Here is a 17,587-nt window from a genome sequence, read left to right as displayed (position 1 = left end):
TATGCAATCAATCAATCAATAAATAAATAAGAAAACAGGAAGGGGGCAAATACTTTTTCACAGCACTGTTTGTTCTGTGCTCACATTATAATTGAGCTCTGTTTTTTCTCCCAGGCGTCCACTCAACAAGCAGCCAGTTTTCTGAATAGCTGAATGTTTTTGAATGCAGATGTCTGAAACAGAGAGCTGCTAGCTGGAGCACAACCCTTTTTCACTGGGTCTGAATAGACATGGGAGCACAGGCTGGGGACCAACAGAGCAGCTAAATAGGGCAGAGTCAGCAGCCTTTTCTTTCACTCTCCCACTCTTGAAAACAGTATGCTCTTCAACATGCAACACACACATCACTCTAACTTGGTTAAATTTGTAGAAAAAAAACATATATATATAAAATAGCAAAAACCCGGTGTGTTTTCCACATTCCTACACCAGCATCTGTGATCAATTACAGTATCACAAACAACCTCGCCTAACAAACAACACTCCTGCTGACATTGTTGGACTGAGTGTTCATAGTATAACAACGTATTACGTGTTTAAATAAGGGACATTAGATAAGAGGAGACAGTGAATCCTGAATAAAAATCTATGGGAGAGTTCTGTAACACAAAAGAAGCGTCTCCCCTGCCCCTCACCCCGAGAGCCAATCAACAGATAAAAAGAAAAACATATCAGCCACTCATTAGAGTTTGGAATTTCAGAATTTATAAAGGCCACTAAGCAGGAGACAATAGAGAAACACCCTTCAACCATGAGTGTTGATGTTGCACAGAATGTCCACCAGGGGTCACTCTGGAACTCCCTTTTTAGCAATGCCACATAGGAAACAGGCAGCTGTTGGGCACACTTGGGCAGAGCAAGAACAAGTAAATAAGTAACTACATATAACAAATGTTACAAAAATGTGTTTGATTTGTGTGTCAAAGGAAAAAAAAATTCCATTTTTTTTTTTTTTTATTTCCCCAATTTTCATTTTTGTTTTTAAAATCCTATATAACTTTGCTCTTCTACAGTGCTGGCTGATGGACCAACAACAGCTCAAACAAGATTAGCCTACAGACTGATGTGTGTACCACATATTTTTGACCATGCTCCCATCTGATAGCAGAAGATCTCTGCAGATAGGCAGGGAGGCAGTCTGTAGCTGCAAACTGACTGCCAATGCGTCACAGCCGTTGAACCATAAATTTCCCCTCTATTGCTGGGTTGTTTCCCAACAATTTAAAACAGTGAGAGCAAGATAAAAAGACAAAAGGGCAATAGAGGATCTTAATGAACAGTCAAGCAACAGCAACAACCAGATACCCCACGTTTCAAAAGACAAGAACACTGTTGAGAAGAATTTGATAATATGGAGGTATTTTGGTTATTTAAAGTCCAACAAAGAAGCAGAGCAGCGTGCACTGCCAGTTGTATTGAGAGCGTGTTTCCACTAATGTTTTTTATCATCTGAAGCAGCACCATGCTTTAGAGCACATGCAATGCAAGACTTTACAGTTCCAGACATGTCCTTATGTACCAGAACTTACAATGGAAAATGAAGAGACGGTGATATGAGAAACGCAAGTCTATTTTACTGCAAAACACGCCAATTAGCACAGTTGACAATTTGGCATTTAAGTGGCTGAGTAAAGTAACTGAACCTCATAAGCCAACTCCCTCACCATAAACATTTCTCTCAGATGCTACTTTTTTTTTTAGGATGGGCAGAGACACTCTTCATGTTGGCTCATGTAACATCCTTTTATTCTATGAATGCATTGTGCAAATATAAAAAGCTTTTTAAGCCTTTTAAGCATGATTTTAGTGTCACTATTTGACTTCTTTGTTTCTTCTATTCATACAGTTATGTCCCTGTGACCACTGAAATTACAACTATGGCTCTCTACCCATTCAGTCACATAGGTGCTTCAAAATAGCTGCTCAAATACCTGCCTGGAGGCATTTTGAAGACGGCTGCCGGGTGGCTAAACTTACATTGAGCACAACCGGTTTAAATACAGCTCAAATATTTAACAAACAGCACAAAATGAAAAGGCCAAAGTCCACAATGTTTGCCTGAAACTGGCAGACACGTCTTAAATATTAGCCAGGCTTTTGACTGTTAACAGCACAAGTTTACAGTGGAGGAAGGGTGACTGCTGAACTGACATTCAGAATCTATGAAATACAAAATGACATCAGTTTAAATGTAATAAAGGTGCCTATTTTGATCAGGATGCTGTTGAAAGAAAATATTTATAAATGTATAAATATGTCTGTGAATGTTCTCAGTCATTCAGGTCATTGTAGTCTAGGAAGCTTGGAAAGAAAAGCGTCTGGACTTCTTTAAGTTGCTTGAAGACGTTTCACCTCTCATCCGAGAAGCTTCTTCAGTTCCAAGGTCAAATGGTAGAGAGTCCCAGATTTAAGCCCTATGGGAGTGTCCCTCAAGAGCCTACAAAGGACCCCCTAATGATCTCTACCTAATCACCCGTTTCACACCGAGCCAAGGTGTGAAAACGGGTGTAGGTCACAATCAACCAAGGTTTAGAGTGAACTCATTGTGAAACCTAGCCCTACCCTATCGTGATTTACTGAAATCAAATGGCCCAGGATGTGAGTGGACGTTAAAGGGTCTGGGAAAGGATCTCAAAACTGGATTATAGATGGCAGACAGTTGATGTTGTAAGCCACCGCTTCTGTTCAAAGATGGTCCTTCACAGTGGACATAGATGGGGGAGTGAAAGAAGCCATCTATGTCCACTGTGAACAACCATTTTTGAACAGAAGCGGTGGCTTATGACTTCCCAGACACCTTAACGCCCACTCACTTCCTGGGCCATTTGATCTCAGTAAATCACATGATAGGGTGGGGCTAGGTTTCACAATGAGTTCACTCTAAACCTTGGTTGATTGTGAGCTACACCTGTTTTCACACCTTGGCTTGTGTGATTAGGGGGTCCTTTGTAGGTTCTTGAGGGACACTCCCATAGGGCTTAAATCTGGGACTCTCCACCATTTGACCTTGGAACTGAAGAAGCTTCTCGGATGAGAGGTGAAACGTCTTCAAGCAACTTAAAGAAGTCCCGACGCTTTTCTTTTCAAGCTCCATAAATGCATAAAGGTGCAAAGCTCACTGTAAACCATGCAATTAAAGCTGAGATAAGCCAAGGGGCAAGTTCCCATTATTTCAAATTAACAGAGCTGTTGTAGTTGATTTCGCTGTCAATAAGTGAACTGGATGTGATCCAGGGTTGCACAAAAACATGAGCTTGAGACAAAGAAGAAACAGTGTTTGAGAAAGAGGTGGGGGGGAAAGCACAGTGGTCTAGTAAATAACCCTTCCCTGCGCTCTTTCTTTAACTGCGGGGAGGCACTTCCTTGCCATAACATCAGCTTCCTGTGGTGGCGTCTCCCAAGAAAAAGAAGAAGAAAAGAAATGTCGACCCTGCAAGGCTGACTGTTTACAAAGACAAGCAGAGATCAGTCCAGTTGAGACACAGACTTTTTCAAACCTCAAATTTGACTTAAAAAATGTCTGGTTATTAATGCCAAACAGGAATGAACCATCTTATGACAAAGCTTTAACTATTTAAATCTTTAAATCTATAGACTAGTGAGTGCTTATGGTTTTTGCACTCAGCTGTCAAATGCACATTCATCTATGCAAAGGGGTATTTATGTACTGCACCCATACAATAATACCATTCTCCTGTACACTGCTGTTACTGAGTCAGTCTGATCACCTCCTGCAGTGACACTTTCAGTCACCTGAGAAAGAGCGGCTCCTCTGTTTTTTGTTGTTGTTTTTTTTCCCTTCACCACCACATAGCACTGATGCACAAAGAATCACAGCCAACAACTATGTGGTGTAACCACAATATCCAGAACTGCTGACTAACATCTTACTCGTATATCTAAATCCAGTTATCAGTTTGGTCACAGTCCATGTTTAACCACTAACCATGTGAGCTCTTCTCCCAGCGGTGGACCCTCTTTCAAAGACGGGTAAATCCGGTGTTACTTGAATCCTGCCATAAACTCTGTGTCCTTGGGCCTGCTCAGCATATTTATAAGTGCCACAGAGCACGTTAAAAGTAACCGCTTAACTGATTAACTAGTCGTACATTTTCTGTGTTCGGTGCCACTAGAGAACAAAGTCTCCAAGACTGAGATTTCCCCAAAATGTGTTTTTGTTCTATTCTCAAAGACAAATCATTCATCAGCCAGAGACCACAAAGCTATATTTCCCCTTTACTATCTTCTGGAAACTAATCTCATGAGGAGACTGTGGTATATTGATCTCTCCAAACTGTTGACAAAAGTTGAGAGACATCTGTGGACACCTGGTTTTACATATAAATATATATGTATCTAATTTTCAATAAATGGAGTATACGAATAAGTCACATCTTTGAAACAGCATGGTCAACCAAAAGACAAGCTGAGATATCAGTAGTGTTGACTCCTCTGAAACAGCAACACAAACGTCAGCCCTAATACGACGTGTGAAATGTACACGTATGTCATTTAGCCATTTTATTTTAGGGAAAAACAATCTGCCCACACTACGGAATAAATGAACATTTGTACTACCCTAGGAAAAACAAATAGCATCTTAAAATTATTGACATAACCTAGCTAGCTAGTTAGCTGTACTGTCAGGCAGGCAGTTAGTAAACTTCCTGCTTTGCCTTTCAAAACTAAAGCACCAACCTAGACACGTAAGCACACCCCTCAACAGCTACTATCGAAAATGTCAACAGACGAGTGAAAATAACAGTTAAAGATGACATGAGGTATAATGCACGCAGACACAAGATGTTTTTTTTTAACTGCAGATACTTTTAGCTAATGAAAAATGTTCTGCAGCAAAAATCAGGACATATTTAAAACACTATTTAACAGTTAACAAAGCATAACGGCAACTTTATTTTGAGGGAAAATCTCGATTTAACAATAGCTCTGGTTTTACTGGCACACATGAAACTACTGTACGAATGCCCCCCGCCGAGACTACTTGGCAATCTACTTATTGTGAAATTATTTATGAGATGACTCAAGGCACGCTCGTTAGCTTGACAGCTTATCCAAAATCGGGTGTAAGGGTTAAAACAACATTTCAAGCAGTAGTTAAGCCAACACAACTAAGAAAACTAGGCTTGGTTGTTCATGTGACCTCGGCGTAGGTGCCTGCGTTTCTTTTCAGTCTGTTAATTTCACCGCGCTGCCAGCAAGAATATCAACAATTATGTCGCTAATGCTATTATTAAGCTAACAATGTTAGCATAGCCGGCAAAAAGACAGCGCCCCTCCACTTAACTGCAGAAATATTCCTACCTAAGGTTCTCCTTATCTCCCAGCTTGGCAGGTTAGGGCCCGATAGGCATCCATTTGCGGTCGCTAACAGTCTGCCTAGCCCACAACGTGTTACGGCAGCGGGCAGCACCGGTTTCGGATGTCGGCTCCCTTCTGTTGGCAGCAGCCGCCGCATGAGCCTCTGCCCCCTCCCCGTGTTGGATCACCTCAGCATCACCCGCAGGAGGGACACTCCACTGCCTCCACCATAAGCAAATATGTGGTTAATTTGTAACCAAATTAATATAAATATATATGTATCTAATTAACCAAATGTGGTTAATTTGTAGCCAAATTAACGACTTTACACGATTTAATTTAAAATGAAGAAACTGGAAAACCATTTGGATGAATGCTTATCCTCTTTTAATCTCTAAGACTAGTTTGAAATATATCTGAAACCTCAAGTATTATCACACTATTTATGCGGGCGGAAAAGTATCAGAATATAAACATAGACAGGGACCCAGCCACAAATCCGGTCTCTGGAAAACTATAAATTGAGCCTGATTAGGATCCTGTTCTCTCCTGTTTTCACTAATCTAATTTTCAGTGAAAACATTTCATACTCTTGAATGTGGTTTAGGCTCAGTTCAGTACATTTCATTCATTAAAGAGGAATAAACCCCTTATCCTGATGACACTGTATACTGAAAAAGGACACAAGAAGAGTTTAATACTGCCAAGTATTTATTTACATATCACACTGGTCATCCTAAAAGTTATTGCTTATTTCACATGAATCAAAAGCCTTTAGACTTTGTGCTAACAAGTTTAAATACTTAAAATGATTTGGAAAAATGTGAATACACAGTGGGTTTTTTTCACAGAGCTTTAACTTACACTAGGTACAGCATGTCAATGATAAACTTATTAATAACTCTCAATACATGAGTGCATCACTATGCTTCAAGGATCCTACTGGGAAATGTTTGGTGCTCCAGATCATCATATCATTCCCAAGTGCTCTCATTTCTACAGCAGTGTGGTTTTTGTTATATAAAGGTGGAAGACTACAGAGAAGGAATGCAGAAAGTAACACATATATATATATATTGATTCCAGCTGAATACATCAGTTCAGAAATAATCTAACCAAAAAAAAGTGGATGCATGAATTATGGGTAAAAAGACAAGTGTGAAATTAACACACAGCACAGTATACATTCCATGGGTGGAAAAAAAGGGCTTTTTCTGGAATGATTTTTCCTTTCACTTCTCTGTACCTCCTCCAAAAAGAATTGGTATGTACATGAAAGTTGGCCCGGACTCCACCAGAAGAACCTGTAAAAGGTCACTACACAAACTGTATAGCACAGAAAACAGTGTTGAGGTCAACATGCCTGCATGTTGCTGCATCTTAACTACAGTTTTCAGTCTTATACGTTTTAAATTCTGTACAAAATTCAGAGTGTGTAAACATTAGGATAACTGAAATGTTCTACTGATCGTCAGCAGGGAAACATTGGCACAGGTGAGCTTGAAACCAAGTCAAACAGATCTACAAAAACAAAAATATATTTAGACTTCAAAAATATAAGTCTGAAAAAGTCCATCCACCCCACATCTTATAAAATCCAGCAGAAGTCATCCCCTATGGATATGGAGCTGATGTGCACAGTGACCAAACAGAGCGGGGGTAAACAATAACATATCGTATTCTAATATTGCTTTTAAAAATGTAAATTAAAAAAAGAAATCATATATTTTGTCCACACATCATAATCAGATGCTTTTTACTGACACAGCAGGTAAGCTTAAACAGAACAGGGCATGGTCATTATAGCTCCAGGAGAAATGGCTTTGCTCATGGTGGCTGTTTCCAGTTTTCAGTGGGTCGAAGGCTCCCCCTGGTGGTTACATGAATAGGAAACCAGCAGCGTCCACCTGTTGAAGCAGCTGAGCTTCTTCCTCACAGCGGGACGTCGCTGTTATACTTCAGTAGAGAAGAGAAGGCTCTGACGTTTGCTGTCAGGTGTGGGAATGCTGTCAAGCTGAAGGAAGTAGAGAAGGACTTGGACCTATGGAGACACACGAAGAAGGGATCAGACCCATACGGGCTCTCTAAACGCTGCAGTTTCACTCATCACGGGTTTTACCTGAGCCATGACCTCTAGGGACCAGCAGTCGTTCATGGAGATTGGCTGCGAGCTGCTTGAGAGTTTGCTGTCTTTTTCAGACGGCCGAAGCAAATTGGGGCCAAAGACGGTGGCTATGTTGTGCAAAGACATCTTATTGATGATTTCATTTTCAGCCACCCTATAAGAATGATGTAAAAAAAAAAATTAGTTTAGCAAAATCCTAACTAAACAGCACATCTTCACCAAAAGGTGTAAAATGTAAATGCAAGAGATGAGGTAAAAAGCGATGTCAGCAAACTGATTCTGTATCAAAAGTGTGCAAACAATTACATTCAAATTAGTTACCATAACCATCTTTTACCACACAAAATTCATATTTAACTAAACTATGAAACATCCACCCATCTTCATCTGTTTGTGAGGCAGCAGGGTAAACAGGATATTCCGGATGTCCTTCTGGGCAGCAATGTTTTCTAGTACCTCCTGGGAGATTCCAAGATTTTCCCAGGCCAGATGAGATAAATTCGCTTACGGAAGTTCTGAGTCTACCTCAGGGTTCCCAGAAAATCACAAAGATCAAGTACCACCAAGAACCATGTCTGTGGGGCTTTTCTGATGTGAAGAATCATTGGCTCTACTTTAACCCTATGTTTAAGGCTACATGTCCAGCTACCCTACAGAGTAAACTGATTTCAGCTGCTTACAACACTATTCAGAGCTCATGATCATATTCTGCTTTCTCAGTACTCTTTTCACAAAAAATGGCCCTAAGAGGCAAAAAAAAACCCTTGATATATAAATGTAATTCTTTGAAGATTTGACAGTCTTGTTTAATGTTCTTAAAGTGTCTTCTATTTTGATAACTCGGTACGTGCTATAACAGATTTAATGAAAGCTGTTTACCTTTTCAAGTGGTCAAGCAGGAAGAGAAAAGTCAACAGATTAGGCTCCGGTAGGGACAGCAGAAGGTTGACCATACAGCTCTCCTTGGCCACACTGTCAGAAAGAGCTGTAAGGCAGATGCACATATGAGTATTCTGGTGACAAAAACAACAAATGTATCTCCTCCTGACCAACAAAGACGCTGTAGGGGTGAGTTAAACATGAGGTGGTGACTAACCAATGCCTCCAGCAAAGTTTGGGTACAACTCATCAGTGAAAAGAGGCTCCGGCAGCTCACGGAAATACAGCTTCAGTGTTCCCGCGATGGCGTTTACGTCCATCTCCCGCATCATGAGAGCCACGTCCTTGTTGTCTGCAAGACAAATGAGACATCGGTCAGTATATACCAAGGAGTAAAAGAGCTTTGAGGAAAAAAAAAAAAATACTGAGCAGGGTGGAAGTCGATTTCTCAGGACTCTTTTCTTACATTTGTCTTCACATCAAGTATATTTGTTCTAAAACAGCTGTCTCTGTTTCCCAAGTTTAAAGTGAACTCACTTGAATCAAAGGCAGCCTTCAGCGCCTGAATGTCAGTTGCGACACCAGATACTCTGTAAATCCCAACTTCGTCCATGCCCCGTCGCTCAATCTCCTCTACACACTGGCGGACAATGAGCGGGACCTTGGAGCGTTCTCGCCTATTAATGACACAGTGGCACAAAAACAAGGTTACAGCTACTAAGAATTCCACAGATCGTAGAAACAGGGCATGTAACTCAGACCACAGCTGAATCTATTTACTTTATCACCAGTACTAATGTTTTTAAAGACCACATTTGCATCAATCTGTTCTGACTTGTGGCGGTCTAGCTTCTTTCCTTTTGTTTTTTAGTTACAGTCAAATAAGCTTTTTCCACATAAGGTAGTTTGGCATGTTTCTGGCGTGAATGACAAAATGAAAAAAATCCACTTTGGTGCTTCACCTTTAGGGTCCTGGTGTTACGCCAAAAACAAACAAACAAACTTTCACATATACTGACATAATGAAACATGTTAAATCTTACAAATAGATAACAATGACAGTCAACACATAACAGCTACTCACTTTGTTACTGCGTTGATTTTCACTCCAAAGACGCCAGACTGCTTCCTGGAAGGCATTCGCTTCAAACTGAACTCTCTGCCGGTGAACTTCATGGAAAGCTTCACCTCAATCTGACAAAAAGATTAGATAAAGTCAGCCTGAGTGATAACAACAAGTCCAATCCTAAAACTTAACATAAAGAGGCGGCAAAACGACTTGATGATGTCTGTTTTACTGGACTGTTAATCAAAAGTTAGCAACTGTTGGCAAGTGGCCAAAGCAGGCTGGCAAGTCGAGCCCCATAGACCCCCATATTTATATATTACTTTGGTTCAAGCTCATTTCTAGCGTCGATTTTTCATCTTGGACTCTACTAGAGTAGCTTTGCATGATTCACAGTTGAAGATGGTCCACAGTTATCATATTTATTTCACCCACCATCTGAAACAAGCTGCTCTCCCTCCCTCCCTGCGTCCTTGCTTTAAGCCAGCTTTCTTTGGCCAGGCTGCCTCTCTCAAACTGAAGGTTTTAACAGCACGTCTGCGGGGCTTCTTTGCTCAGAGCAAGAGCTACTTGCCTGAGATGTTATTATGTTTACCTACTTTCATTGCACTCGTCACTCAGCTTTTAGCTCACTGGGATTACTCGCACATGCTCTGACATCATTGTCTTAATCTTAATATGAGATAAGGAAAACATAGCTGATCTCCTTTAACAACGTGGCACAGTTGATTCCAGTTAAACAGAAACACAAAAAGAAACGAACTGGTTAAACGGAAGATGATGGATGGCATATTTGAGACATCTTAAAGTGGATTTTAAGCAGCCTTAATACTTTCTTAATATCTATTCATCATTAATAAGAGGAAATGGTGAGACAAACAAGGAGAACCAGCATTTAAATCTCAACATTTATCTTTCCAGTGTATTTTGTGTGGACTCGACACTGAAACCCACGCTGCCGACTTCGGTGTCATTCCTAATTTAGCCGGTTCTCTCTGGTCAGCTGGAAACACTCACCCCATTCATGGTGATGACTGTCCTCTGCCAGTCTTTACTTTGTAGCGTCTGTGGATCCAACTAGAAGGAAAGAAAAATAAATAAAAATGGACAATGAGTTCACAATTTAAAAAACAGAAAACATGCGCCTATTGATCTGAACTGAAAGTTAGTGAGCGAGAACAAATTTAGGGAAAATTTCAGTGTAATTGCACCACATGTCTCTGCTGGTGTTATCCCATTCCACTAATCTATTTGAGGCATGTGACTAACAGCAACTGCCAGCTTTTATTTACAGTGATCAGGCATGAGTAATGTGATAACATCACGCCCTCACCACTAAGCACCGCGTCTGTCCAATGCGACAGATGTTCTGTCACCCAAGAAACCATCGAATCTCACTGAGATAATCCTTTGCTTGGTGAAAAACAATTTTCTTATATAATGCTTCTTTATCCAAAAGATAAAAAAAACAATCACAGGCGCTACACTACACGTTCTAAACCTCAAAAGAGTTCAAGCCTGACAGAAATAGGGTTTTAGATATCTGCCAGGAGGAGGAAAAAAGTGCTTTCCGAGACAGCCCGCAGCTCACTTCCACATTACCACGTTACCTTTGGTCTGATCAGACTGCTGCGGACTCTCTCCCACAAACGGGCCCCTGTACTCGTGGGTTTTCTTAGAGTTGCGTCTCCCTCTTCTTCAAGCCTACCCTCTGCCTGATCCATGATCTCCTCTTCCTTTGGGTTACTCTCGCTCTTTATTTCTGGCATTTGCGTTTCTCAACTCCGAAAAGCTTTTCCTGCGGACTGATGGTTAACAAACAAAGAAAGCAGCACTGTTCCACGGATATCACAATTTTCCAAGCCGGCACACTAACAAGAGCAGCGGGTCCTTGTTCCCCGAATAACGAGCCATTGAAGAATATTGATCCTCTTCATTGAATCTTTAGTAAAAAATAAAAAATAAAAAAATCGTGTCCCGCTGTCCCATCTTCACATTCATGCAATATAAGACTCCATATCCTTTCATTCCACTGGAAGTCAGAAAGGAACAAAGCCACACCAGTCAGCCACGTTTGCTTGTGTGTTGTTCTACCTCCCAGATGGATTTGGGGGATTAACTCCTGAGAATCCCCTCCTACCCTCATTACCAGCATGCTTCACCCCTGCCGCTGCAAGGAGTGTTGGCTGGTAAATTTGCATATCAAGTAGCCTAAAGAGGATCCTCTCAGCCTAGTTACCGATTAGCACTATTGACCTTTAACATCAGAACTAACACGTGCCTCGTCTTCCTCATATCTGACGCATTACTTAATATTCAAATCCACGATACACCCGACTGGTGCCCTACTTCGGAGCTGCTAGCAAATATCTGAATGCTACCCCCCACCATGCCCCCTCCTCTAAAGCTCCGCTGTGTTTTGACCCACCTGTCCAGCAGTGAAATCCCTTCACTGCCAGATCAAACAGAGCCGTGAGTCTTTCTCGCTCCGTTATACTCTGGAGCAGTGCCAGCAGCTACACTCGGTCAACCCCAAAGTCTAATCCGTCTCCTGTCACTACACCCAATCAGGGGGTCAAGCTGAAGTGACCCAGTGGCAACCTCAAGACTCATTTCTTTTTCCAAAGGCAAAGGGCTCCCACAGGGCAGGATTAGCCAACACAGATAAGACAACACTGTGAAGTGGCCAGAATCAACAGACTAGAGGGCGCAAGCTCAATTTACAGAGGCAGAGATTTGTGCGTGGAAATGTTAAGATTTAAAGTCGAGATCAGTATCAACACTGGTCTATAAAGACCAGGGGAAACATCGGCCAAATAGCGTTTATGTATACAGCCTTTAATTCACTCATTTTGCTGCACAAGTTCACATATGTAACAGAGTAAAAGGTTTACAAATGAAACTTTCAGTTGAGTTCTTTACTGTGATGAGGAAAAAAAAGAGCCTGTGACAGGGTGAATTAATGAGACTCACTAATGCTGACCACAGTTTAAAGGGTTCACAAAATGTTATTCCCAGCTGGAGTTAGTGTGTTGCTTTGAGCTGTTTGTAGAAGTCTTTCTGCTGACTCTAATATTCCTGCTGCATCTGAGAATCCAACGACTTGCTTCTTGAAGTCAAAGTGTTGCATGCATTTATGCACATGCCATAATGGCGCCAACTTCATGAATTATAAATTGTAATAATAAATTATACCCAAAATGTAGACTGAGTACACCAGGACCTGCCAGCAAATGGTAGTGTTCAGAAGTTTTTTTTACATCATACAGTATCCCAGTGTCCTGGCACAGACATCATTTTTGTTGACCAACTTTTTAAAAAATATGTGTAGTCACGCAAAATATTATATAAACTGAACCATTTTCTAAACTCCCAGATGTTCATACTGATTTGGACCAAAGGAAAGCTGCTATTGGTCAGATCTTGAACTGGTAAATCTAATAAGAAGTATCTTAAAACTGTAATCGTTCTTTGAAGTTGTTTTTTTTATACAAACATACAAACTTCTGCTGTGACCCACAGCTTCTGTGTTTTGTCTGTACCTTTATTTGTCCTTTAGCCACAATCTTGTCTGTGACCTCTCCGTCCTCTTTGCTTTGCTTCACTTTGCTGCAGCACTTCTCGTAGCAGAGCAGCCTCAGCGTTTGAGAGCCCTCCAGTTCAATCTCAAACTCCTTGTGCAGGAACAGAACAAATGCTCATTAGGTTTCAGCCGTGTGCACATTTGTGTGAATTTTTGAATTTCCTTGAGTATACAATGGAGGTTTTTTTTTTTTGAACTACTCAAATAATTTCATGCAAAATATGTGGGCGAGTTTTTTGCTTGAGTAAAGGGACGTCTTTTTCTGCTTACGGATTTGTCTTCTCACCTCGTTCCAGTTGGGCTCTGTGCTGTCTCTGTACATGCGTGTTTTAGCTTTGTTCACAAAGTAGCCAAAGGCATCCACCTCCAGAGAGCAGTACAGGTCTAGCGGGTGGAAGCAGAAGAACAGTTGAATCAAAGTGAAACTTAAAACTGAGCATCCACATTAGTCACCCAGCTGAGACATGCCCAGACTGTGCTGTGTGCTCTCTCTGTCTCTGCGACTGACTGCTGGCTTTGGACCAGAACCCTCTCTTTCTCTTTAGTTAATGTGACTCTGATATTCATTTCCCAGTAAATTTGTCCCAGTCAACATCACTGGCTGTTTCCTGGGAACTATTTTTTTTTAAAGACACTGTGACAAACAGTGTAAAGTTTCTCAAGCAGGCGGTGATTTGAGCACTCAAAGGTGTATTTGAAGAGGCTTGTTCATGACTAATCCCACTTGATCTCCTGCAGCTGCCCTCCCAGCTGACAGCCGCAGAGAGACAGAGAAAGCGAAAGGGAGGAAGAGGGATGGGGCAACACACAAAGTGATGTGAAACTACATGCAACCTTTACAGTAATCAACAAAATGATTTCTATTTAGAAAAAAAACAACTTTAAGACGCCTACTCAAGCTCTGTTTGAGCCCCGATGCAGAGTGGACAATGACATTCAGGAAGCCATATAAACCAGGTGACTCATCATCTGTGGAAGGAAAGGAGGCAGGAGGGTCAAATGTTAAGTACAACACAAGGCTGTATTAAAACGTAGATTTAATCCAATGCTATACAATCTTACCCTCCTTATTCATTGTCATTGGAATTGTGTGAACAGTCTGGAGCTTCACACACGAGTTGGTGAGCATCTGCAGCTCCAGAGAAGTCAGAGAGAAGCTTTTAAAGCCTGTATGTTACAGTGAAAGGGGGTGAAAATAACATTGAAGCTGCTTCAACAGTGCTGCCATCCTGTCTTAAATTTTTATAAGAAAAAAAAAAAAAACATACACTTTTTCTGCTGCTCACGAATGAGCTCCCTCCACTCTGCACGCTCGTAATCAGAAGAGATCAGAAATGTGAAGCCCTGAAAGGCAAAAGGGGGGAAGAGTATTTCAATCGTTTCTTGAGCTCAAATGGTGCAATTTCATTGTATCAACTGCAGAGGGCAGTAAAAACCAAATTAACAATGATAGAAAAAACCTATTTCGTATAAAAAGTCTTTACTCCTTTCCCTAATTCCCTCCTAAGGACCCCTGACTCACTTTGCCGTTTCTGTTGGCCACCCTGAAAGCCATGTTGGGGGACATGAGAAGCAGCAGGGACTCTTGCTCTGACAGCTTCTTCCTCAGTCGCTCAATCACCTTGGACCCTTTAGTGGTTCTCTGCAGATAAACAGGAGCAGCGTTAATGCAGTGCAGGCCTGTCTAGACACTCAGCTCTGCTCACATGTTAATCTGTACTTCCTCAATTTATTTTTGCTTGTTTTTTTGGTACAAAGCAGTCATCACCCTGGTGGTATGATGCTGTTTGTTCTGAACTCTGTCACGTATGTTTCTGTAGTCACCTTCTCTCTTTGGATATCGTTCTTGATCTGGGAGATTTTGATCTTCAGTGCATCAATCTCCTCATCCTGAACGAGAGGGACGGGGCTGGACTCGCAGTCCTCGATGGTCTGAAAGGTCAGGTCAGCCAGGGGGATGTACCACTTACAGTCATACTGTTGCCCTTTCCTGTTGAAATACAAGATACAAGAAGGCTACAAATAAATATATTTTTTAGCTGCCTTTAGAATCGCTTGTTAGCAGCGTCAGAGTACAAAAACTGTTTGTTCAAACTGAAATAGTTCTATTTTCAGCAAAGGACAATTTAAGTTCCTGGGAGGAGTCACTCTCATTTCCCCAACGGGGGTTTAAACCAGTGGATGTTCCAGGTCACATGCCTCCATCTGTAACCTCAGGCTGGACGCTGACCCAGACTCACCCTGCAGCCTGTTTCTTCAGCTTGGTGCAGAGCAGCAGGTCGGTGAAGAGGAAGACGTGACGGAGTTTCCTGGAACCTTCCACCAGCTCCACCATAAAGCGATCCCTCAGGAGCTGACGGTTCTGCCAAAGGAAACAAGGGATCAGTGTGTACAAAGCATGTCACATCTCAACCAGTATACCTATCCTGCTGCAGGGTAAACAGTGGCACACCACAGGAGGTGCTGAGAGTACACCGTCTAATTTAGGTTTGACGTTGTTGCGCCGTTTAAAATGGTTTCACATTATATAAGTGCTGATGGTTGTGAATACTTTAAACGCTGCGGTGTTGCTACTGCTCTCAGATGAATTCAACCCAGTAGTATTTATCCACCCAGATTGTTTTGAAGTGAAATGCCCAGTGCTGGAAATAAAGGCTATTACGACCTTCGCTTATATATAATGGAACTAAATGAAGCTTGCCTTGTAGTGTTCAAAACGGCAAAAAGTACAAGAGAAAAACTCAGCAGTAAATTCTCTTTCCAGAAACTTTAATCCAGTGAACTTTTGCTGTGGGCAGTTTCACAAAGGAGTTGCCATGTTGATACACACAACTAAACCACATTAATAAGCATCATTATTACTAGATAGAATATTGGTTTTAGTCTCTATGAATAGTTTGTCCCTTCCTGTACAAATGCTGGAGGGAGTAATTGTTTCAAAACAAACCCATTTGGATGTTGTAAAGGATTAAAGTTAGGGGAATGGTTGTATTGGCTGGTGGATGTAAACACAGACCGCTAATAGTTTCTCTGCTAGTTCAATTCACTAACCAGGTTTCTTTTGCCATAGCTGTGTTTGCGCATCAGTTTTAATGAATGAATGTCCATCTTTTGTATACAGTTTATGCCCGTGAATAAAGGGTAGCTCTAGAGGCCGCATGATAGAATGTAAACATAATGGCGTCATCTGAGCATACTACACACATATGCTCAGCTGCTCATTTACACAAATCTAATCAGTCAATCACATGGTAGAAACTCCTGTCATGAGTTTATCCATGTAGAGATGGTCAAGACAACTTGCTGAAGGTCAAAGTGAGCATCAGACTGGGGAAGAAAGGTGATTTAAGTGAATTTGAACGGTCTGAGTATTCCAGAAACTACTGACCTACTGAGATTTTTTCACACAACTATTTCTGTAGTTTACATTGAAGGTTCCGGAAAAAAAGCAAATATATGCAGTGAGCGCCAATTCTCGGGGTGAAAATGCCTTGTTGATGCCAGAGGTCAGAGGGGAATAATCAGACAGCTTGAGTCTGAAAACAGTCAGGAAACAATAACTCAAATGCCCACTTGTTGAAACAAGATATGCAGAAGAGTTTCTCTGAACACAGCACATTAAACCTTGCAGAAGACCACACTGGGTGCCAGTCCTATCAGCTAAGAGCAGAAAACTGATGCTACAATTCACACTGGCTCCAAAATTGGACAACAGAACACTGAAAAAATTGGAAAAACATTGCCTGGTCTGATTTGGTATAACCAGCATGAAAGAATGAAGCTTGATCTCGGGGGTGACTGTCTCTTTAAGCCTCTTATGCTCTGTGTTTCAGGTTCTTATTTGGCAATAGGTTCTGATACTGGAGCCTGAGCTTATGCTGTACAATGTGATGACACTAAGCTTTCCTGCAACAGCATGCATCTAAATTCCTTTTCTTCCCTCTGACCTCTGGGATGAGGCTGTTTACAGTGACACTGCCCATATGAGACACTGCCATCCCACACCAACCACAGTCTGACAAAAACAAGGAAATCACTGCAGCATGGTTTTCCTCTGCTGTTTTTACACCAGCTCGGTTCTGGCAAGTCACAAACACGCTGGTGAAGGACTCAAGCACGTTTGACACCATCCTGGTTTCTGAAAGAGGTGGCAGGGTTACATCCACTTATTGTTCTGCGACTTAAACAAGACCACAAACTGTCAATAATCCAATGGAAAAAAACAACAGCTGTCACTGCACAGAGTTCACACCCTTCTAATGCTATATGTTGCTGCACTAAAATGACAACTGAGGCATGCACACCGGAGGTGAAGCTAAACACGCTCGCGGGTTTAAATGCTCGGGCTAATTACAGGCGGTCACGTTGCAAAACATCAACAATGGATGCACATTTAGTCACGAGGTGAGCGCAAACAACAACAAACCCATATTTTCAATTGATAGCCAAGTCATGGCTTGTTATCTGTCGATCTCTCAGCAGGCGTTCAGACTTCCTGAACAATAAGCAAAGGAATGTCCTGGAAAACTTTCTTGAATTTGACATCCTATCCTGGTGGGCAGAACCGATTCCCAGGAAAAACAGAGGAAGTTCTCAACTGGGTCATCTGACTCAG

The 17,587-nt window shown here is 41.5% G+C and overlaps 2 protein-coding genes across 2 annotated transcripts in view; both read right to left on the bottom strand.

Annotated features, from left to right (window-relative positions):
• specc1la (sperm antigen with calponin homology and coiled-coil domains 1-like a) overlaps positions 1 to 5,534 on the bottom strand; it is a 29,857-nt gene extending 24,323 nt beyond the window's left edge. Inside the window, exon 1 of the mRNA XM_005746095.1 lies at positions 5,323 to 5,534. The gene's annotated coding sequence lies outside the window, so the exon portion shown is untranslated. The remainder of the gene's footprint in view (positions 1 to 5,322) is intronic.
• A 483-nt stretch (positions 5,535 to 6,017) lies between these two features.
• si:dkey-91m11.5 (BCR activator of RhoGEF and GTPase) overlaps positions 6,018 to 17,587 on the bottom strand; it is a 31,894-nt gene continuing 20,324 nt past the window's right edge. The window contains exons 9-23 of the mRNA XM_005746093.2: positions 15,213 to 15,334; positions 14,797 to 14,962; positions 14,495 to 14,614; positions 14,241 to 14,316; positions 14,035 to 14,139; positions 13,867 to 13,941; positions 13,259 to 13,356; positions 12,932 to 13,063; positions 10,407 to 10,466; positions 9,408 to 9,517; positions 8,861 to 9,000; positions 8,541 to 8,675; positions 8,324 to 8,429; positions 7,439 to 7,598; positions 6,018 to 7,360 (exon numbers count right to left, since the gene is read on the bottom strand). Coding sequence (XP_005746150.1) covers positions 7,271 to 7,360; positions 7,439 to 7,598; positions 8,324 to 8,429; positions 8,541 to 8,675; positions 8,861 to 9,000; positions 9,408 to 9,517; positions 10,407 to 10,466; positions 12,932 to 13,063; positions 13,259 to 13,356; positions 13,867 to 13,941; positions 14,035 to 14,139; positions 14,241 to 14,316; positions 14,495 to 14,614; positions 14,797 to 14,962; positions 15,213 to 15,334 — 1,695 coding nt within the window. The 3' untranslated portion in view covers positions 6,018 to 7,270. The remainder of the gene's footprint in view (positions 7,361 to 7,438; positions 7,599 to 8,323; positions 8,430 to 8,540; positions 8,676 to 8,860; positions 9,001 to 9,407; positions 9,518 to 10,406; positions 10,467 to 12,931; positions 13,064 to 13,258; positions 13,357 to 13,866; positions 13,942 to 14,034; positions 14,140 to 14,240; positions 14,317 to 14,494; positions 14,615 to 14,796; positions 14,963 to 15,212; positions 15,335 to 17,587) is intronic.

Source organism: Pundamilia nyererei, unplaced genomic scaffold, assembly GCF_000239375.1.
Source record: "Pundamilia nyererei isolate P.nyererei 1_Seehausen unplaced genomic scaffold, PunNye1.0 scaffold00172, whole genome shotgun sequence".
Taxonomy (NCBI): Eukaryota; Metazoa; Chordata; class Actinopteri; order Cichliformes; family Cichlidae; genus Pundamilia; species Pundamilia nyererei.
This window is presented reverse-complemented; position numbering and strand designations above follow the sequence as displayed.